The sequence below is a fragment of the Schistocerca americana genome, chromosome 1 (genome assembly GCF_021461395.2).
Source record: "Schistocerca americana isolate TAMUIC-IGC-003095 chromosome 1, iqSchAmer2.1, whole genome shotgun sequence".
NCBI classification, from domain to species: Eukaryota; Metazoa; Arthropoda; class Insecta; order Orthoptera; family Acrididae; genus Schistocerca; species Schistocerca americana.
Window position 1 is genome coordinate 528,095,411 of NC_060119.1, and position 25,745 is coordinate 528,121,155.

Sequence of the window (25,745 nt, forward strand, 5' to 3'; positions counted from 1 at the left end):
AGAAGGACAGTTAAGATGTTGTGCTCAAAGTATGACATGCTACAAGTGTTTTGTATTAGATGTAATTCTGAATTAGAGAAGGCTTAATAAAAGTATTAAGTATTTTTATTGAAGTGAAGTGGTGCCTAGTTGGGAGAATTTCCTTCAGCTAGAAAGGCACTGGTGTACTAAGAGTCGGCTGCCTGCATCTACAATTGAAATGTAGGAGAGGAAGTCCAAGGTCCTATTTCATAAGATTAACAGAAGTATAAGAGCTTTCAGAAGACGACAAACATAATTAAAATGTATATAGTAATGGACACATACACAGAAAAAAGGAAGCTACACAAGTTAAAGTGAATGAAGAATAGCACAATTTCAAACATACAGAACATTTACTAATAATGCAATTGTGCTATCCATCATTTTTCCATTTTAATTATATCATTTTATTATTATTATTATCATTATCATTATTATTATTATTATTATTATTATTATTATTCCTACTATACAAATGTGGTCTCAGGTCTCAACACTTGCCATTGTTAATCGCTCACAAGCAATCATTATGAAATATTTCTTAGGACACGAAGGAATGTTTTGTTGTTAGTTCCTCAATTACGATACTTTAGGTTAAGAAAATTGATGTGATGTGATGGACAGCGTGAAAACATTCTGAAGTTATGATGCTGTGCTGTGATGTAATGTGACAGTCTATATTGATTGGCCTGAATATGGTAATTTAGATTTTACCACCATGGAACGATAACTGCTTGTACATTCTGGGACACAGTACATATCTACCAACTAAAAATATTATTTAATTAATACTAATACACATTCCTATAGTTAACAAACTACTCTCTGATAACATGTCACTTCTGTGCTATTTATTTTGTCACTTCACATTCTCATTTACCGTTTATTTATATAATAAGAAATCAGCACGAAAACTCCTGTTTCGAAGTCTACAGAATGAGTTTTGATTCACTATTTTTGTTTTCCTGAACACATAATTGGCAGGTATCAGGCCATTTTCATAGTGTCGTCGTTCTTTCGATGTTAACATAAAGTGTAGTGCGAATGCTTAGGAATTACTCTGACCGTCGACGATAAAAAACGTGACGGTGATGTTCTGGCATGTGTGAATCCACCTATGTGTACAACCTCTGGTTAACAACCTGTTAACCTCTATTCTCGGAATAGCGCAAGAAACGCGTTGTGAAAATCCGGAAAAATGCCTAACCAGAGAAAAACTCGAGATAACTTAACCGGATATTCCTGGCTGGTTAGCGAGCTTAACTGCTAAAGAACTGCAGGGATAGTGACAGAAGCAGCCAGTAGTGACGAGATTTTGACTGAACTGTTCATGAGAATGAGGAAGGAAAAGGAAGAGTAACAATCCCGATTCCGAATTTTTATCAAGATTTTGCTTATCAAAGGACGCTGCACTTCGCCTTGTCAGTCTTTTATATTAGGAACCTTAGCATATGACGGACAGGTGAGATTTTTTCTCTGTTTCCTTAAATAATATTGTTTATTTGTAGTAATACGCGTTCAGTTTCAGTACCTCGTGAATTATGTCATTTGATTGATGTAAATCAGGCACAAATAAATGACGATTCATAGAAAAATAGTATTGATTTTTTATTATTTCTGTTCTCTGACGTAATTAAAATAAAATAAACAAGTGTATATGGATTAATACATTTTTATTCTGAAATCATCTGAATTAATTTTTCTTTTCTGATACTAATTTTGAGCTTTATATTGCTTTCTCAACTAATACAGTTCTTTTTCCCTTCTCTGGTTCTTGTCATGGTACTTTTGAAGTAGCAACATCTGCAACTCGGCTAATTCTTTCACATTTGAGAACAGGTATTTTTACTCTGCAAATAAACTGACAGTTCTAATCTGAATGGCGAGAAAAGAAAGAAGAACACAGTGAAGGTGCCAGGACTCTGGTTACTTTCCCTCCCTCACCCAGATTACATACAGGTGCTAGAGATAATTGCACAACCCAAAATTATATATGAAACAGTTTCTAACCATTTATGGTGAGATACAATAACAACAGCCTCCAGTTTGGTATCTGCCATGGGTACATTTCCACCCCAAGACTATAGAAAAGATGATGGATGCTTATTGTAAATGTTGCATCATATTCTTAAAATAAACCACCAATATAATTAATAATCATCATATCACAGACACATGATTTATATAGGCTCAAGAATTGCAAAAGTGGATGCACAAAAAGTGTTCAATAATTTACAAGGGTATTTTCTGTATAACACTCATCGCTGCTGTAATGAGTGAATCGTTCTAAGACGTAAATACAACAACAAGCTAGCCAGTAATACCTTTCAGAGTTTTGAGTCAAATCATTCTCAATGATTTCTATGTTATCACAGTTTGTTGGAGAGACTATAAAGACCAGCTATTTCACAAAGCAGACCGCATTCCACAGTTACTTCTATTTATGTGCCCACTTACAATCCACCATCTACCCTACAGCTACATCTGATGGGATACTATAGTACAGAAATGTTCCATCTGAATTGAACTGACCGTGGCGTCATTCTGTGACGATAATCGTATATTCTTGGAACTTGCATTACATATATGGGAGCCATCAATCTACAGCCCCTGCTACCTTTTCTGTCTCAATATTTACATGTTTCTTTCTTTAAATGATAATAATCGTACATCTATTGTACCCGCCCTGTCGATCTATGTGAAATTGTTTGTGAATGGAAAATGTGGCATATTTTTTCGTATACTTTACTCGGAAATCTAGAAAGATATCTTACTGGTCAAATAACAAATAATAGCTCATTTACATAAATTCAAGATAGGAATTTATACATATATGTACGCTACCTATTTAGTTAAATGTTTAGCACTAATATTTTAACTGAATGAGACTGCAACAGTTTTCATGTTTTCTACTATACTCTTGAACTCATTCACAGTATCTACCAGCTTCAAGGTACCCACAAATGAAAAGTTTTGTGACCTGGAACGTTTATCACTCATGTTTGACACACTATTTCTGCAGACGACGACTACGTAAATCTAAATATGAAATGACATACACGAAAATACCCAGAGTGCTCTTCAGTTGTTGCCAACTTAACTTGACATGAACGCTATTCTAGGACTAACTAACTGAGAAATAAAATGGCGATGTACAACGCTTACTCCAAGGAACCAGAGGTTAGTCGATTAAATAGGCCATGCCTGTTCCGCTAGCCCTGGACTTATCCCGAGATTCTACAACTGGCCCTGTCTAGACTAGAACTTAGATAACATAGACTGCGCATGACGTTATTACACTGAAACCATGTGGCAGTATGCCACATAACGTGAAAAAATAATGTAATATTAAAGATTTGCGGAAACGTCGTAACGAAATAAATACTATCGCAAAAAAATCGAAAAGGCTATGTTATCAACTAATATGATCTGTGATTGTTATTGTAATATCTGTTCCTTTTGATAAAGGATCTCGGACTTCCCTTTTGTTTCTTGGTGACGTAAGAAGCCATTTTGCGATGAGGCAGAAAAACATGTAAGTTTCATGTAATATTTAGACTAAATGTAATCAAATATTCCTTAAAAGTGTCACTAATGTCTTAGTGTAACATATACTATGCTCATAAAGTGAGTGACTTAAATAATTTATGCAAATTTTGTAGGGGAACTTTGGTGCAGAAGTCAATACCATTGTTCTAAATGATAACGAACTAGAGTCGCAATAATTGTTTTAATATTTGCTAATTTTGACAAATATTGACACAAAAGAAAATTTTGGAGATTTCTCTTGATTAGAGGTTCTTCTTATGAAATGGTAACTGTAGTCAGTTTTTCTAATATTGAACCATACTCATATAACATGACTTCAGTAATTTTTTATGATCCCTGTTTAACGGAAATTGCCAGAATCTCCTCAGCATTGCAGTTTCACAAAAGTAAAACAAATTATTAATTATACAGCTGTATATCTGGAAGACTGTTTGTTGGTGTTGTCTTTTACTATAAAAACAGCATGTCAGGCAAACACGAGAAGTACCATTACAGAGTCAATGACATGAATAATTTTTCAGTTGTGAAGCAGGCAGAATAACACAAACTCATTCTAACTTCACGTAACAAACAAATACCAACAATACATACATAAAAAGAACCACCACAATAGTGCCCAATGTATGAGCACGAACCACCGATTTATATAAATATTTCAATTGTGGAGGTACTTAAAGCAACAACACAACTGGAGTCCAAAGCGTGCAACTCGAACCACTTACATAAATATATCTTGACAGATGTGCAAACAGATATATACCTGTATTTAGTTTTTGATTGAACTCATAATCTCAAATTAAAACTTAGATGTAAATGTATATTACGCGTCTGTAGACATTCCTGGTGGAACATATTTTAAAGTTGTAAAAATAAACTGTTTCACATACCACTTCCATCAAAATCGTACAAGCAACCTATTCATGTGTCAGAAGTGGCCGCAGTAACCGATCCTTGGGCTGCAGCTTTGAGGAAAATAAGCAGAACAATAAACCAAAAACTACAAAAGGTAAGAGTGCAGATGCAAGTGCTGCTGGCTGGTGGACGAAAAGACATAAAGAAGCAGGAGGAGAGGCACTCTGCACAGTGATACATTTTAAAATGTCTACATATTTTAATGAATTTACATTTGCGTATTTTTACAGTCACGTCAAAATGAATCATTTACTAAAATCAGTAATGGGTGTGTTCAATTTGAATGTCTGACATAGATGGTTCAGTGCAGTGCATATTTCATACGAATTTGTTTGCCACATTAGTGTAAAGTAATTTAAAGTCAAGACTGCACAAAGTTAACTTCAGAGCATAGATCACAAGACAATTTTGCAGTATTTTTGATAATTAATGATTCAGTATAAGTAAAACTTGCACTGCAGTTGCAGAAACTTCTGTATAGCTGTACTAGCTCAATTCATTTACAGAGTTAAGTTTTGAGTCAATTTGAAGAATTTTAGCTAAGGATAGTATTACATAACTAAAAGATAGTGAATTTAGGAAAAAGTTTCTAATTTTTGTGTGTTTCTCTTTCGGTATATTGTGACACAATTTCACTTAAAGTGTCTGTTATATTTCTTGTGTTTTTGTGCATGTCTTGTGAACATTGTCATTGAATAAGCATGAGTAGGCCACGTAGAGAGAAAAGTACTGAGAGTGAGGCTTTACCTGATGCAGAAGTGGACGATAATGTCCACAAGCTCCAAATAACACACCCATCGTCGAATATCCAATCGCAAATTCCTCAAAAGCAACCAGAACAGGAACCAACATTTCACGATTTTACTGCAAATACTGAACAAGCTCAAGTGAGGACACATGTTCATGAAATTAGGCCAGAAACGATGACTGATGTCGCAGCATCAGCTGATGGTGTATCAGTAACAGCAGGTCCTAGGCCTAATTTTCTTGCAATGTTGGTAGCACTATTAGATATTCGGGATAGACAGCGCGAACAAGCACTTTTACGTAAGGTAAAAGACGTGTTACAATCAGAACGTAGCAAACGTGAGGAAAGGGAAAGTGTACTAGCCAAAGCCCTTGAGCAAAGAGAGAAAGCTGAAACCCTGGCTAGGGAGTAAAGAGAGAAAGAGCGTGATGCCCTTCTTGTTCAAATATTTAACGACCTTTTAGAAGAACGAGATAAGGCTATCTTCTCACATCTATCACAGGAGATGAATGTGATATAACAACAAGTTTCGGAACTTATAGAACAAAACAAAAACGTTAAAGAAAAATCAATGGCCTTGACGACAGAGTAAATAATCTTGACCGTGCCCATGACGTGCTCGAAAGGCAAGTAAAGGTTATCAGCTGGACGGTCGATGACCTCACACAAGACTTGGACCAAAGCATCGACGAGCGTATCTCTGAAGCCGTGGGCCGGTTGCAGGTCGACCTGCCCATCACACCACGTGTTGCTGTAGAGCAACACCTGTAACTCAATTCACTGCAGAAAAGAGAGTAATAAGGCAACTTTCCAGTTAATATACGCCGTGATGAGAAATTTGTCTGGAGAGTTACCAAAGCCAGACTCCACCGACTTTTACGGGCATTGTTGGTACCGCGGATTCAGGTGTACCAACCCTTGCCCAAGTAAAACTTGAGGAATTGTTGATAAAACGTAGACAGTTTCAGTCATACAATGATGAGAAAAAGGCTGTGCATCCTGTCGTCATTACAAAAAGTTTAAAAACGTTTTGCTTCTCGCTTGGACACAGAGGCAAAAGATTTAGTTTGTCACATCCTTTATAACAGAAGATGCAGCGCTGTGGGCACTAGAAACGTCTGAACAGTGCGCATCTTTTTCTGATTTTGAAAACAAATTTCTTGCAAGGTTCCCGAGCTGTACATGAAAGTTGAAGACAACAGGTCTACTACACTGAACTGTTCAACCCCCACTAGGGGAATTTAAGAAAGTATTTTCAGAAATATCTTAATAAGACGCTCTATTGGGATGAAACGATGTTGGCAAGAGATGCATTGACAATTCTTAAAGGGAAAACTACCCACTGACATCGAGAAAAACTCGTGCATGTCCCAGACATGGACATAGAACAATTTATGTCGAAACTAGATTCTTTGGATTTAATCCAAGAAGATGCACCTAAAAACGAATATGGCAATGTGGGGAGTAATCAAAACAACGATAAATCACTACAGTCGAATAGTAGCAACCCCAGAAAGAACGGGTTTGCGAAGGATAATGATTCTCCGAATGATGGAGCGTACAATAAAAGGCAGGCGGAGTGTAACCAGCAACCGAGTAACAGTAATTGGCATCCTAGCCATGCGGAAGGAAACCAATATTAACCTCGTACTTACTCACCGACTAAAAACGGCAATAAACACTACGGCCGTAAAAGGAGAGATTAAGGAGGGGGTAATACCAACTTCTCACAGAAAAACATGCGCACTTCCAATGACCACTGGCAACACCGAGGGCCAACAAACTGGCAGGCATAAAGTCAAATGAACTTGATGTGCTGAAGCAATATTGATAAACTGACAAAGACTTTTCCCTTATATGAAGGGCTTATTTCAATAGTGGTACAAGTCCATTTTTGTTCATTCTGAGATACAGGATCCTAAAGTTAAATGAGCGCTGAAAAATCTGCAGTTGACATACCAGAAATATTCAAGCATATGGTTTCTTGTTAGGTAGTGGTGGTTAGTGTTTAACGTCCCGTCGACAACGAGGTCATTAGAGACGGAGCGCAAGCTTGGGTTAGGGAAGGATTGGGAAGGAAATCGGCCGTGCCCTTTCAAAGGAACCATCCCGGCATTCGCCTGAAACGATTTAGGGAAATCACGGAAAACCTAAATCTGGATGGCTGGAGACGGGATTGAACCGTCGTCCTCCTGAATGCAAGTCCAGTGTGCTAACCACTGCGCCACCTCGCTCGGTGTTTCTTGTTAGAGATGAACCTTTCTTTCAGTTTGTTTTGACCATTAATTTCAGAAGCATAGACAGAAAAGTGGAGGTAATGGACTTGTACCACTATTGATGTAAGCCCTTCATATGTGAAACTAGGATAACTTGTTATGGAATTAAACCTTAAGTTACAAAACATGTCATGGACATCCTTAAACAGCGAATATGAAAAAACGTTCTACAATAATTTGTACTATAACCAACTTGTACATAAACTTCTACCTTTTGTGTTGATGTAAATACTGTTTTATCATAATTGTTGTATATATGGATGTTTAAATGTCTGTCATTCGAAATAATCATTAAATACCACAGGAAAGTAAACAAGCCGAGGACTCTGAGTGGGGTTGTTTCCGATGCGTTTTTTCCCATGCGCCTGTAACCCGAATGGGGGAGTATAAGCCTTTTGTTATTAGGTCATAGGTTATTCCAAGCTGTTCGCCTTCATGTGATGACACAGGTCAAAGAGTATGTTAAACACAAGCCCAGACAAAATAAATGTAAAGCTGAAAATACATTGTAAAGAAATACTGTTGGTGTGAGTTACAGTGCAGTAACAAGTGTGACTAATGACTTTAAAAATCATGTGAAGTGATTGGGTCCGGTAGTGAGTGAGACATAACGCTGGAAATATTTGGGTACATCCTAACTAGGGGGCTCATGTGACAGTACGCCACATAATGTGAAAAAATAATACTGAAGAACTTCGCAAATTTAACAAAACTGACATTGTAACAAAATAAATATTATTTTAGAAGATCGAAAGACTATGTAATCAACTGATATGTGATTGTTATTGTAATCTGTGTTCCTTTTGATAAAGAATTTCGGACTTCCCTTTTGTTTCTTGGTTATGTAAGAAGCCATATGTTTCATGTAATATTTAGTCTAAATATAATCAAATATTACTTAAAAGTGTCGATAATGTTTTATTATAACTGATCCTATACTCATGAAGTGAGTGACTTAAATAATTTACTCAAATTATATAGGGAAAAGTTGGTGCAGAGGTCAACACCATTGTTATAAATGATAATGGCCATGCGACGTAATAAATATTTTTAATATTTGCTAATTTTGAGAAACAATAACAATAAATGTAAATGTAGGAGATTTCTCTTGATTAGAGGTTCTTCTTTTGAAGCAGTAATAGTAGTCAGCCTTTTTAAAATTGAACTATACTTAAAAACGTGATTTCAGTAAATTTTTTTTATCGCCACTTAACGGAAATTGCGAGAATCTCCTCAGCATTGCAAGATCACAAAAGTAAAACAAATTATTATTTACACAGCTGTATATCTGGAAGATTGTTTGTTGGTGGTGCCTTTTACTATAAAAACAGCTTCTCTAGAAAACTAACTGCGAGAACAACCATAACAGAGTCAATGACATAAATAATTTTTCAGTTGTGAAGCAGGCAGAATATCACATACTAACTTTAACTTTACATAACAAACAAATACCAACAATGCATATGTATAAAGAACCTCCACAACCAACATCTAAGTCACGTGAGTCGGGGCAGGTAGTTTGCCGAAGTCGAGTTGCTGCTATTGCAGTTGCTCGGTATATGTGTTAGCACACGACTTCTGGAATACGTTCAATTTATCGCGAGTGTAGTATTTTCATTTACAGTTCTGTATTGCAAGGTGAGATCTTGTACAGCATTTGGTTGCACCAAAAGGTGTGTGAAAGGAACCAATATTTCGCTCCATAGGTAAATTTCTTTTAACAATACAAAAAGCTTGTGAACACTTTTGTAAGTCTGACTTAGTATATTTCCAGGGTGGAGTATTTATTTGTGTCTACATATAAGATAAGAATCATTATACTATAAATTTTTCTTGTGAAGATAAATGTTTTACATAGTCTCAAAATTGATCACAGTTTTCCCAGAGATAAAGTACAGAGAAATATTTGGACCCTGGTCTGGAAAGAAAAAAATTTTAAGCAACCAACCACACAGTGCTGTAAAGAAAACTTTCACCAGAAAGTTTTGATGCTGAGACCAGTATAGGAAGGAAGCTCAAGCCAGATGCTGTACCATCAATTTTTTATTTTCCTCCATGCTTAGCACCTAAAGGAAGAAAGAGGAAACCACCAACTCAGAGAAATGCGCAAGAGGCATCGTCTAGTTCGCGAAATGATGTGTAAGATGCATTTTATTTGTACTATTATCAAAATGATTAAAGAAAGTTGTTGTGCACAAGTTTGGTTGACTTAAATCTATAATTTCATTCCAACTGAAATTACATTTAGCTCAATATTGGTTTAGTTTGTATAAAAACACTGACTAGTGTTGCTGAGGAAGATTTGTTGTTAGTAGAGCATTGATAGGCTACTAAGATCAAAGCATTTGATTTATTTATTTTTCTTTGTTTCCATGTCATTACATTATGTACAGTGTGTGTACTTGTGATATAAGACATATCAACTTGATCCAGTATCTTAAAATGCATAGAGTACATGTTACAATATAAAGCTTAAATTTATTGATAATGGTAATATATAGCATGGATTTTTCTCTTGATTGATGTGTAGGTCTTAAAGCTATTTGTACATTACTTAATTTCAGATCAGGCAGCCAAACACATATCCTGAATAATTTTTTCCGTGAAATAATCATTTGGCTCTTTCTAGAATACCTTTTCACTCATATTGCCCTGTAGACTCTTAAAAATTGTACAACCAGGTGCCAAGGACTTTTCTCAGCAGCTCTCAGTTTCTGTGGCATACTTTCCAGTTGGCCTTTATTTCATTTCGTATGAATTAACACATTTTTTTCTGGTATTACACTGGCTTTGATTCGCAAAATTGTTCTCTTTATGTACATTGATGGTAATTTCAATATTTTTAGATTATGGTAGGCAGTTCTGCATGAGTCAGTTTTTTTATTGAAGATGGTCTTAATGGTCTTTTTTGGCGATTCATAAACTCTTTTAGTATTATTGCTGCTGGGATTTTCCCAAGCAGTAATATACTACTGTAAGTATGGTTCAAAAAGAACATGGTATACTATACACAGAAATGGTTTGTTAGCATAATTTGCAAGCTGTTTCATGACAGTGTAAGTAGCTGACTGTGGAGTAAGGTTTAAAACTGTAGTTGATAGCAGTAAATTGTTAAATTTGTGTTCAAAATCAGTGTAGAAAATTTTGTCATTGTGTTGCTTTTTTTTAGTCCTGTCACTGATGGCCATCAACTAAAATGGCCAGGAACATTCAGGAAATCCTATATATGGGATTATGCGAAGTAAGCAGTAATTGTGTCTCCCAATAAAGTAACTAATCTTGTGGAAGTTGCTAAGAGTAGACGTGAAGTGGCAAGGAAAACGATACATTTAGAGAGACAGAAATGCCATTCTTTAACAAAGTCAGTACTGGTGCAGCACTGCTGTCAGAATTAAAACAGAAGCAGATGATCACTGGAAGTATAGCTCACATGTTGGAGGTAAACTAATATTTCTAAATTCTGAGTCTTATTACTCATACAGCGCTGCAAAGTTAAGAAATCTACAAAGTAAAATAGTAGTGTCAACAGTGATAACTGTTTTGTGTGTTGTACAAACGCAAGTGTTGGATCTTAAGGGAAGTAATATGCACCTACCATACTCTTGATTTTACTACAAATAAGTTGTCCATTTTTCTACTTTTGTGCAAATATATTATTCAATCGTTAGTAAAAGTTGTTCCTTTTGTTTTTGTCGAAGCTTCTCCCATCAGTTGTTGTTCATCTTTTGAGAAGCTTTAATGGAGAACATGGAAAGGAGTATCTGGAAGAGCTACATAAATTTGAACCTACTCTCAACTTTTTTTCAGTATTGGTTAAAAACAGTCTTGGTTGTAATTTTTGGTTTTTATTTTTCAAATACGCATTTCACCTTATTTAGGCATCTTCAGGTTATCTTAATTTGGTATTTCTTGGAAGGATCCTTTAGTCAGCGTAGCCAAAGGGCATTGTCGAATATATCAGGCAACATCGCCTTCGTTAAACTCAGTAAAAACTTTTCTAGATGGACGCGAGTGACATCAAAAACTGCATAACGCATTCCCGTTCACAGGAGCGAGTAACAGTTTATTCCGTTGCTCGTTCCTGTGAACAGGAACGCGTTATGCAGGTCTTGATGTCACTTTCGTCCATATAGAAAAGTTTCATCATGTCTTGCCACAAAAGGGGCTATTTTCAGTAAAAATGGCCCAATTAAATGGAGTTCCAGAGGGACTGCATTTGGGGACAAAACTGGCGAAACGCCATATTAAGTGGCACAAAGTACCTATGAAGGTTAAATCTGCTGCTCACACATTCAGGTGTTTCCAGTGCCCTTACATACTGTGACAAACATTTGGGTCTCTCCCAGTTGCAGGGTTGTGAAGCAATGGAGAAATCTGTCAGGTTGATGAATAATTTACTTGACATGTTAAACAGTAGGAATCTATTTTGCAAGGGATTCAAAGGACGTATGGTCCCAATTACATACAGTGATGTACGCAAATACGTAAAAGAAGCGAAAGATGGGGTGTTTACATTTTAAAAAATCTGTTGAGGGTACATTACCGGTGCATTGCACAAGAAGAATTGAGTTTCTAGGCATGATCATTAGTCTGTACTCGTCCTTAGCTGTGTATGAGGATATTACAGATAGATTTGCGCCAGGAATTACATTGTTATTGACTCACAAACTTAGTGAAAACCACTTGGAAGTATTTTTCAGTGCTGTGAGGAGTCGTGGGGGGCGAATAATACACCCAGAGCTCGGAAATTTGAAGCTGCGTTCAAGAGACTTCTGGTTCATGTCCATATTCGCACACCTGCAAGTTCAAATTGTTCTGCCATTGATGCTACCACAATTCTCAGTGTAACGTCAAGTACTATCAAAATGAGGAAGTTGAATGCAGTGTGTTGCCTTCTGTTCCAGGAGTGACATGAATAAATTATGACCATGGTTATATATTCCATCCAGCTTCCCTCACGTTATATGTGAATGATGTTGTTGAATATATTGTTGGATTTGTGTCCAGGAAACCTGTCAAAAAAGTGCAATATTAGCCAGTTGGCACCATGTTCCAATGTTTCAGGTTAAGGGCTGTTGAACATAAAGAACAGAGGTGGCTTGTCTATTGCATCGGATGATGATTCTTCTGTTTATAAAATGGGCGAGGGAGCAAGAGGCAAACATCAATTTTAAATGTGAAGAGCGCCTTGAACAAACTGATCACAGCAGGAGTTAAAGAATGATAGTTTTCCTCAGTTGAACGAACATCTCAATTTGTCCCCCATTCACCAGATAAAAAAATTTGTACTCACTTAAAATAAGGCTGCATCATGAAGCGAGACTCTGCAGCGAGAGACTTCATGATGCTCGGATTAGGATTTTCTACACCAAAATAGTATTGTATAAGAATCAGTGATTGTGTGTTTTCTGAATGGATGTCTGTGCTGATAGTGACAGAAGTCTGACCCCTACAGACAAACTATAGTTTTTGTTTTTGTGTGAAATAAATCAATTTTAAAACTGACTTAAAGTATTTGTCCTTCTTCACTGAAGTTGTTTCTTACTAACTTACTTTGTTACAATGTTTATTTCTATTGTCTTTGTTGCAATTATTTCTTGTCACTTTCCTTGTTGCAGTTATTTCTTATCACTTTCTTTGTTGCAGTTATTTCATTTCACTTTCATTGTTGCAGATATTTCTTACACTTTGTTGTAATTTCGTGTCAGTTCTTTGTCATGGTTCTTCATTGCAGGTTTCTGTATTGTAGTTATTGAGTGCTAATTTGTTTACTAAAGAGGTTTCTAAGAAATTCGAGACCGTCCAGTGGGTTCTGTATTTTCGTGAGGAATTTTCCAGCTGACACAGTTGCAGCGTGTTTTGGGAAAAGGACGAGAGTGAAGTGTGCTGACTATTTGCATATCCACATACAAGACAAACAAGAAAACAGATTTTGTTCAGATTTGGAATAAGTGTTCTCATTTGAAGACTGTTTCAAAGGGAAGATGTTTCCAGATACGACTTTTTGTGTTCTAAATGTTTTGACAGAATAACAACACTGGTAGCATCTGAAAAAGGTGAAGCCTCCCATGGTGCAGATGATGCAGATTTTGCATCAATAGAGGAAGAATTAAATACTCTGAATCTGTTAGCTACAGAGGTAGGTGTTAGTCCTGTCATGGTCAGTGAAGTTGAGCCACAAACTCTATGTGTCAAGAAAGTGCAGAGAAATTACTAAAGCTATGGATGAATACACTACAGCAAAACTGACCACACTCTTCAAAGTAGAAATTCCATCTACAAAAGAAAATGAACCAAAGCACTTTTCACAAATATCAGTATAGCTGTTGAATATTGTGTATCCTACGGTGAAAAGAGGCAAGTTTTAACTATTATTCCACAGACATTTTCAAAGACAATGTTTTGAACCACGTTTCATCAGTATCAATGTACATGGTAGACAAATCAAGAAATGTGAGATCTGTGAAAGGAGTCTTTAGATGACCAGATCTGTACTATGGTCACCCTGCAGAAGTAGCTCAAGTTCAGATAGTGCAGTCATTTTATCTGGAAGATAAATTGGACTGTTCTCACCAGAGTGCCAACATAGAAGGCAATACAACTGTAACAGTTGAAGGTCAAAAAGTTGAGAAAGTGAAGAGGTAGATGACTTGCAGTATTAAAGAAACTTTTGCAATTTATAAAAGCAACTACGCAACTTCACATATTGGAAGATCAAAATTTTATGCACTACGACCTAAGTGGGTAGTTCCACACCCACCTAGAGATGTCTGTTTATTTGTGTACTGTGTGAATTTTGAATTTTGTGTGGTAACTTTGAAGAACTTACTGGAGTACATGACATACAACACATTGGTTGGGTGCGTGAAGTTATTAGTTGTCTGTGACGTAAAGCGAGAAACTTGTTTGTTTCAAAAGTGTGGTGACTGTCCTGGAAAGGGAGGACTGCCTTTAGACACTTGGCCTGGAAGACATAGCAGATAACTCTGCAGAAATTACATATGAGACATGGGAGGTAAAAAAACTATTTAAGAAAACTGTTGCCTTTGACAGTTTCATTGAAGAACTTGGAAAATGGTCAGTGAAATCAGTAACACACCAGCATCTGAAGAAATTGCAACAACACATTGCAGAAGTGAAAGGGCGTGTACATGCTGATGAAATATGTTTAGTGCTTAGCTGTAATTTTGCTGAGAATTTGTCTATGGTTCTCCTACAAGAAGTACAAGGGTATCATTGGAGTAATGACCAGGTTTCAATTTTTACAGGAGTGACATATTTTCAAAACGAGACAACAAGTGTTGCAGTTATAACTGATGGCACAGGACATGACTCAGCACATGGTTTGCTAGCGATTCGCGATATTCTTCAACTGCAAAGGTGCTCCTAGTCATTTTAAAAATCGTTACCAGCTGTTTGAACTGGGTAAGCCGCTTCTGCCAACTGACTGGGTATACGGTGCTACTGGTCGTTGCAAGAGGCCTTGTGATGGTGTAGGAGGCCTGCTGAAGCACTATGCTACAAAACATAATATTTCCAGACCAAATACAGCTGCGATTCTTTTCTCGAAAGAGGAAATCGAAGCATTCCATGAGCAGAAAAAATAAGAAAGGTCCAAACAGATTACTCCTGTGAAAAGAATTCAGAAGACACATTTTTGGACTCAAAGTGATGGGCGAACACACATTTCACACAGGAGCAAGAAAGAAGAAATTTCGTTCGTTCGGCCAACACTTCAGAAAGAGCAGGATAATTTTCAGATTCACAACCTGAGAAGGAGGTTGTTTGTGGTGTGCTTGTGTGTGTGTGTGTGTGTGTGTGTGTGTGTGTGTGTGTGTGTGTGTGTGTAACTGTGACTGGTGGCTTGCAGAGATTATAGACACCAGTTATGAGTTACATGAAATTGTAGTGAACTTTATGCTACCACATGGACCAGCTGATGGATATAGGTTTCCAGCTGAAGCACAGCAACAGCGCCATCAGTGCTCATTTCCTGTTGACAATGTTTTGAATATTGTAAGTGCTCCAGTTCCTGTTGGTTCAACAGGAAGGCTTCAACAGGAAGGCATAGCTCTATAGCAAAGGAAGATATTGAAGCAGTGGAACATGTTTTTAGTTCATTGAGTGGCTTATTTCAGTACAAAACAGAGTGCACAGAAGTTGTATAAATTGAAACCTTTAAGTCTTTGGACCTTTCGCATACATATTGGACCCATTTGAAATCCTAGAATAATGAGTCTCTTACTCATCTTTCAAAACTACAATTGTGTTAAATAAGGCTAGTTTTTTATTTTAATGAGCCCCTTATGAGATAATGTGGTAATAGAACAGGTTTTATGTATGGAAAAAATTTCAGTTGTCTATAAAACCTAATGAACCTGAAAGTGGAAGCTCTCCTTTTCAAGGAATGTAAAACTAATGGCACTAATGAACAGAAAAAAGTCAAAATTTTATGGTCTGGAATTTTCGAAAAAGGCATTTTTTTTCCATAAATTAGGAAAATTTCAGAACGCTATAGTAAAAGAAGTTTGACACAGGGTAACTGTGTTGCAGAATGTCTCCATTCAACAATTTCCTTTCAAACAAATACTTGGAAAGAAATCTCTGTTTATCCGAATATGCACGCTCTGGCATCACAAAATCAGATATTCTATCACAGTCTAACGACACTCACTGCTGTCAAAGCTGTTACGGTTTGACAGATGGAGCGACACTAGTGCTCCAAGCGGCGAGTAAGGTGAACGTCAGACGCATCCATGTCCGCATTTTGCATCCATGTCCGACGTAATTTACGAAAAATTTGAGTTATTTTGTTGCCTCCAAGGGTTTGTGTAGTATCACAAGGAATATATGTTTCTAAAAATGATTCTAAAATAAGCGCAAGTATGGACAAAAACCATGACTTGAGTGGCAAGCTACAACACATTCGTGAAGAAAAACTTGTGACGTTGGACAGAATTACAGCTTACCATGTTGATACCAAAAGAATATAAACACACAGATTCACATGTAAGAAGCACAGACATGTACCTCTACATGCAAAAGCGATCGACAGCTCATTTATTGTTCTGCAGGCCTGCAATATTTGTCATTGCCGAATGTTGCCACAAGTACGACCTTCATCTTTACATTATTCTAAGTGGGACAAACAACTCTGAAATAGTGGGAGAAATATGTTAAAAACATTGCAATGAGCTGATTACATTACATTTCACGCAAAACCAAATATTTGAAGAATTTTCAAACAGTCTGTTTGTGAACAAGGTGCTGACAAAATAATGTCATCACAGGAAAGAAGCAAGAAAATTTAAGTGACTAACAACAGAAGTGAATGAAATGCTTATCAAGGAAATCAGCAGCCCAAGTAAGCCAACTTCTATAGTTTATTATTTGCTTTCTTGTTGTTCGAAAATATGTCTTGATTCCAATAAATATCGGGATCCTACTGTCTTCAACATTCGTTTGTCCTTGTTCTCTTGATCCTTCTGATAAAGTTTCTGTCGCTGTCTGTAGGCACTTTCCTTGTCCCGTAATAGTTATTCTCGAAGTCTAGCGATCTGCACATTCTGACACTTCACACGCTTTGGTAAGACACGAATAACTGCACTCAATCTAACCACTTCATCGTCAAAGCAGGTCTGTGCTGACGATTCACACGAATCTAGCACTGATACAAGGAGAGTTGAACTGGCTGCTTCTGTATCACACGATTGTTTTACAATTTTAGATGGAATGTCGAATCTTTGTGGCAGTTTCCTTTTCGTCGTCAGTTGAGATGGCTTATTAGGGATGTCAAACAGTGTGGATACTGCATTCCACACGGGTTTATTATTTTCTGCGTTCATGAACTGATTTTGCTCCAAATGTAGCGAACAAATCCTAATATTATTATACAGGTAAATTGGGTCTTTTTTCGTAAGGTCTTCTTGTCTGCTATTAACTAGCCATTTTCCGCTCCTAAAACGAAACACTAATCATTAATACACATGTAGTTTACAAGTGAATCCTGACGATACAGTTTAGTAACATGATGGTATGTACCTTTCAGGATCCTTAGGAAACCTTTAAAGACAGCTGTGGTGTCTTCTTCCTGTTGTTGCTGCAATTTATTGCGCTACAAACGCTCCCGCTTGCAAAAACCATTGTAGAAATGAAAATAAACAACCACTATTCGCTGTCACGATCGCGCCGAACTCACAATTTAACTTACTGGTCGCTTGGTGCGCTGCTGGAGCGGTAGGCAACAAAATCGAGGCGAAGTGTCGCGACTGCTACGTTAGACTGTGGTTTCTATTCTGATTAAATCTGTATCGTACTACTTGATCTTGTGTTTTATCACTGATCTCCCAAAAAAAGAATCTTTATCAACAGTAGTGTCTGATGCTACGACCATAGATATTTATAGACTGGTCATGACGTATATTTCGTGGCACCAACATCTCTACTGCTATACCACGTGACTATTGGCAAAAAAATGGTGGTATCCTGTTGTGCTTGTGGTTGTACCGAGCGTTTTGTGAAGGGAAGTAACATTGAATTTCACGTGCAAGTATTATTAGTATAATTTAGCGGCATTTCTTGAATACTGATAAACTATTGTGTGTATCACATCCTTACCCAGAACGCCACAGTTACGTAAATTGGCGGTTTGAAGTGCTGTGTGTGTTTCCAGGGGCACATTGCAATCGTATATATTTCATGAAATGGTAAGCTATACAGCTGCTTTTTCTCTTTCGTATAGGCTTCCAAAGGATGAAGGGCGCAGGCAGATGTGGATACAGGCAGTGAAACGAAAAGATTTCAAGCCTACTGCGCACACACGCATCTGTTCGAAGCACTTTGAAGAATATATATATATATATATATATATATATATATATATATTGTGTGTGTGTGTGTGCGTGCGTGTGTGTGTGTGTGTGTGTGTGTGTGTGTGAGAGAGAGAGAGAGAGAGATATTTATTACCAATAACGCTTCCCACTCCAAAAGCAATGGCAATGTGCATTGCTACTACATAAGAAGAAAGGATGATTTTTACTATCCTGGATTAACTCTGACTTTGGTACAAAAAGGGGTGAATTATGCTGGTATTATTTTAAAGAACAATTTGCAAAAACAAGTCAGGAGTTTGATTTCTCACCAGGGTTTAGTTTTATTTTGTACTTCCCAGTTACAAAACATACGAATATCAGAAACAAATACTGAGTACCATTTGCAGAAAGGTAGTTGTATGGCCTATGTTAGTTTCCAGATAATAAGCTGTAATGTATGGGATAAATAATATGCTGCTACAAAAATCTTTGGTCATTTACCAAAAAGCATTAAAAGCCTGACAGATAGCCAACCAGCATTTAAAATCAAACTAAAAGAATCTATGAATGACAGCTCCTACTCAGTAGACGATTTTTTAGGTATAAATAAGTTATTGGAAGAATTGTCGTGTAATGATAGGTCTACCTTTCATTAAACTGACACATCATTGTGAAGTATCGTATTCATGATCTGTGTAACAAGTATTCATGTAAGTAGGTACTGATTTTGTAGATATCTTATTTCATACATCTACGAAACAAACTGTTTAAACCAAAAAAGAGTTTTCTAATGAAACTGCTTTACGTTTTGTGGGTGAACGACACAATTCAGTTCGTTACATTCGATGTGAACACGTGTGTTTACGTTACAGGTTTCGTTGTATATGCCGATTTATGAAGTCTATAACACTTTCTACAACCAAGGCACTAATGCACCCACACACGCAATATTTACATTTTATGCAGTGCATAACGCGTATTGTGAGTAGAGAATGCATCTCATAATTGGTAACACTGAAATATTGGCGGCGAATATATTGCCGAACATCGAAAGTGTTTCAGCAGTTCACAAAGTTCATTGTGAAGTAATGGCTGTAAAACTAAATTTGTACAGTGATTACGCAATAATTTATCACTTCTAGCTGTGTTTATATAAGCTACATTTAATGTGGTGAAGTTAGCAGGAAATCCACTGAGAAATACTGGAAGTGAAATCAGGAATCAGAATGCTGCCTTGAACTCCCGCCGACGTTCTGTCAACAGTCACGTGATTCTATGTTGCAGCCACGCCAGATGTATAGCCGCTGCACTGCTTGACCAGTCTATTAGTATCTATGGTCGAAGGTCTGATGAAACTTCCCCTTGCCCCAACTGTGGTTCACTTGCTGTGTAGTTATTCGTTTGTTTGTTATCAATTTCAGAGTCACTATCGTCGAGCCTTCTATCGGATAATAGACCAGTGATGTCTAGCAGCGCTTTCTAGAAGGCGTTGTCTCTGGACTACACATTAACGCTGAGCAACGATAATAAACTCTTCCATTACGGCAAAGAGCGTAAAACAATCTCTGTCTGATAAGACTGAGCTATTTCAATTCCATTCATGTTATTAAATATAACTGTTCATAACAGTAAAATTAAGAGTACTATATCCCTATTTATGTACCGTGGGTAGGTTTGATATGGTTACACTGTTTTCTGCTAGGCAGAGCGAAACGACGACGCGTTGACATTTCATCGTGCGTAAACACACCTCCATTTGTCGTTGACTCCACCATACGTTCCATTAACATCCACTGTATATCGAAACTATAGTTCTAATTAAGTTCACTCAAATTTTTCACTGTCGAAAAACCGTATCAACTCTTGAAGCAGGCGCATGCGCAATGTGTTCATCATTCTAGCAAGTGCGAAACATGGGTGTGTGACACATAGTATCGATTTTATTGTCTATTAGTAAAATCGTTGAAGCTGCATTTACTGTAATTTATTGCCCTGTTTAGTAAAATCTTTGATATTGTTCATGTACTGTTTACCTTGAGCGAAGTCGTATCAAAATGTAAAAATTTAAACTCATGTTTAAAAATGTTGTACGTTTGAAGAATCTGGTGCCACTCGTTTCTAGAATAACCGGAATGTCTAAGAGAGTGGCCAATGAAGGGAATGGACATAACCTCCCAGGTCCCAAAATGTCAAGACGCGATGACATTGTTGCCAAAAATGAATCATCTACTAATGAGATTTGCAATACCAACGGAAGTGTCAGTCAGAAGTTCATTGTTCTCCCTACACCAACGAAATCGGAAAATGATAGTCGGGAATACAGGTAACGTTTTAAGGATTCTGTAAGTGACATATGTGTATTCGGAAGCCACTGTTGCTACGGTTTAAATGGCAGGTTAGAAAGCGTCCTCGCACACGAATGAAATTGTGATTTCGGGTTTTATATCCATTGACTAACCATGAATTGACTGTTTTTGAGTACGCTTTCCAATTGTAACATTCAGTTAATGTAGAGTAACTGCCAGATCATCAAGTTTCATGATTATTCGAGCAGATTCGTGAATTTTAACACACACACACACAGCAGTATTTATAATATTCATCTCTCCCTTGTCACAATCCACGATATTTATTGTTGATCTTATGTGCCCCGTATTAACTTAACCGTATATAAGTGTACGTGTGTTACAATGTGTCCTTATTTGACCATGTGAAGAATTTATGAAATGTCATAGTTCACCATTTAGGAAACGGTTTGGCTGTTGTATATTCATTAACTTAGAAGTTTCTTTCATTCCTGATGTGGTAGCACTTCCACATATTAGGAGCATGCGTACTAATGGCTGTACAATGTTATACGGTGCTACAGGAAGCCTTGTATGTCTGGTAGTTGATACTGCGCGGGTAATAGAATATACTCATAACGTATTTTCATTGTAAACATCATTTGTGTCGCATGCAGGACACAAACTTTAATAGAGAGAAATACTTGTGACAGCACCGGTAGAATTTGATCATAAATGAACAATGCCTTGGTGACAACTATTGGGTGATCCCACGTGAAACAGACTGAATTTTTTTAAATTTTATTCATCGTTTAAAGTATGTCATAGTTTCCTGAATTTGCAGAAGTTAAATTTTTCTGCCATGGAAAAATAATAAAAGTCACAACATTTGTTGAGGAAATGCATACAGTGTTGACACTGCTATAGGTGAAGATGGAGTAAAAGAAGATTAGATTTTATTTTGAAACTATTTAAATTTAGTTTACAGCCATTATTGTTTAGTGGTAAAGTTTAAAAAACAGAAGCTTATCTTTCATCATTAGGTAAGTGTCCCATTCCACCCATATGCTTCGACCCTTGATTTATTTTATTTTTCATTTATATGTATGTCCAGTTCTGTAGGACCAAATTGAGGAACAAATTTCTATGTCATGGAATGTGTCAGTACATGAAATTACAACATAAAAGTATAAGAGATAAATAAAATGTTTATGAACCCCAAAACGTCAAGCCATAAGTTTAAGTAAATCCAATCAGCACTCTAATGTAAGAATCAGCTTGATTTTTCAAGGAACTCCTCAGCAGAATAGGAAAAGTAACCCATGAGACAACTCTTCAGTTTCGATTTGAAAGCACATGGGTTACTGCTAAGATTTTTGAATTCTTTGGTAGCTTATTGAAAATGGACGCAGCAGTATGCTGCACACCTTTCTGCACAAGACTTAAGGAAGTGTGATCCAGATGCAGGTTGGATTTCTTCCAAGTATTAACTGAGTGAAAGCTGCTAATGGTTGGAAATAAGCTGATATTGTTAACAAGAAAGGACAGTAAAGAATATGTATATTGAGAGGCCAATGTCAAAATACCTAGACTAGTGAACAGGGGTAAACAAGAGGTTTGCGAACTTGTACCACTTATTGCCTGAACTGCCAGTTTTTGAGTCAATTATATCCTTTTAGAATGGGTAGAGTTACCCCAAAATATAATAGCATATGACGTAAGTGAACGAAAATAAGCAAAGTAGACTAATTTTTGTGTCGGGTGATCTCTTATTTCAGATACTGTTTGAATAGCGAAAATGGCAGCATTAAGTTTGTGAACAAGATTCTGAATGTGGGCTTCCCATGATAATTTACTATCTCTCTGAACACCTAGAAAATTGAGCTGCTCCATTTCACTGATCAAATGCCCGTTCTGTGTAATTAAAATGTCGGGTTTTGTTGAATTGTTTGTTACAAACTGTAAAAACTGAATCTTACTGTGATTTAGCACTAGTTTATTTTCTACAAGCTATGAACTTATGTCATGAGCTGCACTATTTGAAACAGAGCCAGTGTTGGCCACAATATTCTTTACTACCAAGCTAGTGTTATCAGCAGACAAAAATATTTTAGAATTACCTGTAATGCTATAGGGCATATCATTAACATAAATAAGGAGCAGGAGTGGTCCCATCACTGATTCCTTGGCATCCCCCACCCCCCTGCCCAGTTAACTGTACCTCACTCAGACCCCACATCACAGCCATTCTGAACACTGTGGATAATGACCTTTTGGTGTATGTTGTTGAAGTAAGAGGTGAACCAGTTGTGAGCTACTCCTCATATTCCTTAATGGTCCAACTTCTGGAGCAATATTTTTTGATCAACACAATCAAAAGCCTCAGTTAAACCAAAAAATATTGTTAGTTTTCAAAACCTTTTGTTTAATCTATCCAGTACGTCACAGGGAAATGAGAATATAGCATTTTCAGTTGTTAAACCACTTCTAAATCCATACTGTACCTATGATAGCAAATTATGGGATATTAAATGATCCATTATCCTTACATCCTAGCCTTGTCAATAACTTTAGAAAACACTGGTGGTATAGAAATAGGGTTAAAATTGTCTACATTATCCCTTTCTCCGTTTTTATAAAATGGCTTTTCTACTGATTACTTTAATCGTTCAGTAAACTGACCATCCTCAAAGGAAAAATTATAAATACAGCTAAGTACAGGGCTAACATGTGCAACACAGTACTTTCAATATTCTGCTAGGCACTCCATCATATCCATGACAGTCCTTAATTTTCAGTGATTTAATTATTGACTCAATCTCCCCCTTGTCAGAATCACAGAGGAGTGTTTCAGACATCAGTATTGGAAAGGCGTTTTCTAGGAGAGTTACACGATTCCCTTTAGAAACTAAGTTTTTATTTAATTCAAGAGCAATGCTCAGAACCTTGTTGTTAAATACAGTACTATATCTTACTTATCATAACAGAAATATTTTTACTACGAATTGACTTTATATCATCGACCTTGTGTTGCTGACCGACACTGTCTTCACAACTGACCATATGGTTTTAAATTTATCCTGTGAATTAGGTATTCTATTTGCACACCACATACTCTTTGCCTTGGTAATAACATTTTTCAGCACCTTACAATACTGTTTGTAATGGGCTACTGTAGCTTGATTGTAACTACTTCTAACATTTTGATATAATTCTCACTTTGTTCTACATGATATCCTTAGCCAACTAGTCAGCCATCCAGGCTCTCTTTTACTGCTAGTACCCTGTTTAGAATGTTCTAATGGAAACCAGTTCTCAAAGGGCATGGGAAATGTTTTAAGAAAAGCATTATATTTGTCATCTATTTTATCGGCACTATAAACATCCTGCCACTCTTGTTTCTTAATGAGGTTTAAAAAACTCTCTGTTGCCATTGCATTAGCTTTCCTGTATAGCTTGAAATATATGTGACATTTGTTTGAGTACATTAGCCTTTTAGTGTTAAAATTTGTGCATCATGGTCTGAAAGGCCATTCATGCTTTTACTAACAGAATGCCCTTCTAGTGATTAAGAATGAATAAGAATATTGTCTGTGCCTGTGCTACTGTTCCCAGCACCTCAGTTGGAAAAAACACAGTCTGCATCAGATCATATGACTTTACGAGACCTTCCAACATCCTCTTTCTTGCACAGTCATATATAAAATTAATATTGAAGTCAGCACATGTAACTGATTTTTGGTATTTCCTATAAAGTGAACTAAGAACCCTCTCTAGCTTTAGCAGAAATGCTATGAAGTCTTAGTTAGTGGACCTATGAACAACAACAACTATAAGATTAGTTTCACTAAATTCAACTGCTTCTGCACAATATTCAAATATCTGTTCAGTGCAGTGCCATGGTATATCTATGTACTCAAACATTTTATGTATGAGGGGCGTTTGAAAAGTCGGTGCAAAGTCTGAGAGATGGCACCACCGGAATGTATTGAGGTCATGTTTAGTTAGTAGCATCTTTGGAAAGAACACACACCAAGTTTCAGCCATATTGGTCTATTTCTTTGTGTTTGGCATTTGTGTGAATCAAAGAAGTTGAGTGATTGTCAAAAAATGGACGAAGAAGAATTTTGTGTGGTGGTTAAACATTACTTTATGAAAGGCAAAACACGTCAGGAGACTAAAGAGAAGCTTGATAAACATTACGGTGACTCTGCACCTTCGATTAGAACAGTTTATAAGTGGCTTCAAATTTTTCGGAGTGGCCTTATGGGCACAAGTGATGCTGAACGTTCTCGACTCCCTGTGGAGGTTTTGACTCCAGAAATCATTGATAAAATCAATGATATGGTGATGGATGACAGAAGAGTTAAGGTGCATGAGATTGCTAGTATTGTGGGCATCTCAAATGAACGGGTACATAATATTTTGCATAAACATTTGGACATGAGAAAGCTATCCGCGAGATGGGTTCCGTGTTTGCTCACACTTGACCAAAAATGGAATCGTGTGAAGCGTTGCAAGGTTGCTTTGCAGCTGTTTAGGAAGAATCCGCAGGGCTTTAAGTGTCGTTTCGTCACTGTGGATGAAACATGGATACATTATTATACTCCTGAGACGAAACAGCAATCTAAACAATGGGTTGCCAAGGGAGAATATACACCAAAAAAGGCGAGGACCAGTCCTTCGATCAGAAAGGTTATGGCAACTGTCTTTTGGGATTCGCAAGGGATAATCCTCATCGACTATCTGGAAAAGGGTAAAACTATTACAGGTGAATATTATTCATCATTATTGGACTGTGTGAAAACCGAGCTGCAAGAAAAACGCTGGCGATTGGATCGCAAAAAAGTCCTTTTCCATCATGACAGTGCACCAGCACACACTTCAGCAGTTGTGGTCGCAAAATTAATGGAAATAGGATTCCAACTAATTTCACGTCCCCCCCCCCCCCCCCCTCCCCTATTCTCCAGACTTGGCTCCCTTGGACTCCTATTTGTTCCCCAATTTGAAGAAATGGCTGGCGGGACAAAGATTTTATTCAAACGAGGAGATGATTGCAGTAACTAATAGCTATTTTGCAGACTTGGAGAGTTCCTATTATTTGGAAGGGATCAACAAATTAGAACAGGATTGGACAAATTGC

The 25,745-nt window shown here is 37.0% G+C and overlaps 1 protein-coding gene across 3 annotated transcripts in view; it reads left to right on the forward strand.

The window, feature by feature from the left end:
- The first annotated feature begins 20,299 nt into the window (after positions 1-20,299).
- The window catches only part of LOC124605368 (nardilysin), a 391,451-nt gene continuing 386,005 nt past the window's right edge, over positions 20,300-25,745 (forward strand). For 2 of the 3 annotated variants that reach the window (XM_047137001.1, XM_047137018.1), the window contains exon 1: positions 20,300-20,640. In XM_047137001.1, coding sequence (XP_046992957.1) covers positions 20,390-20,640 — 251 coding nt within the window. In that variant the 5' untranslated portion in view covers positions 20,300-20,389. The remainder of the gene's footprint in view (positions 20,641-25,745) is intronic. The other variant, XM_047137009.1, reaches the window with a different exon arrangement.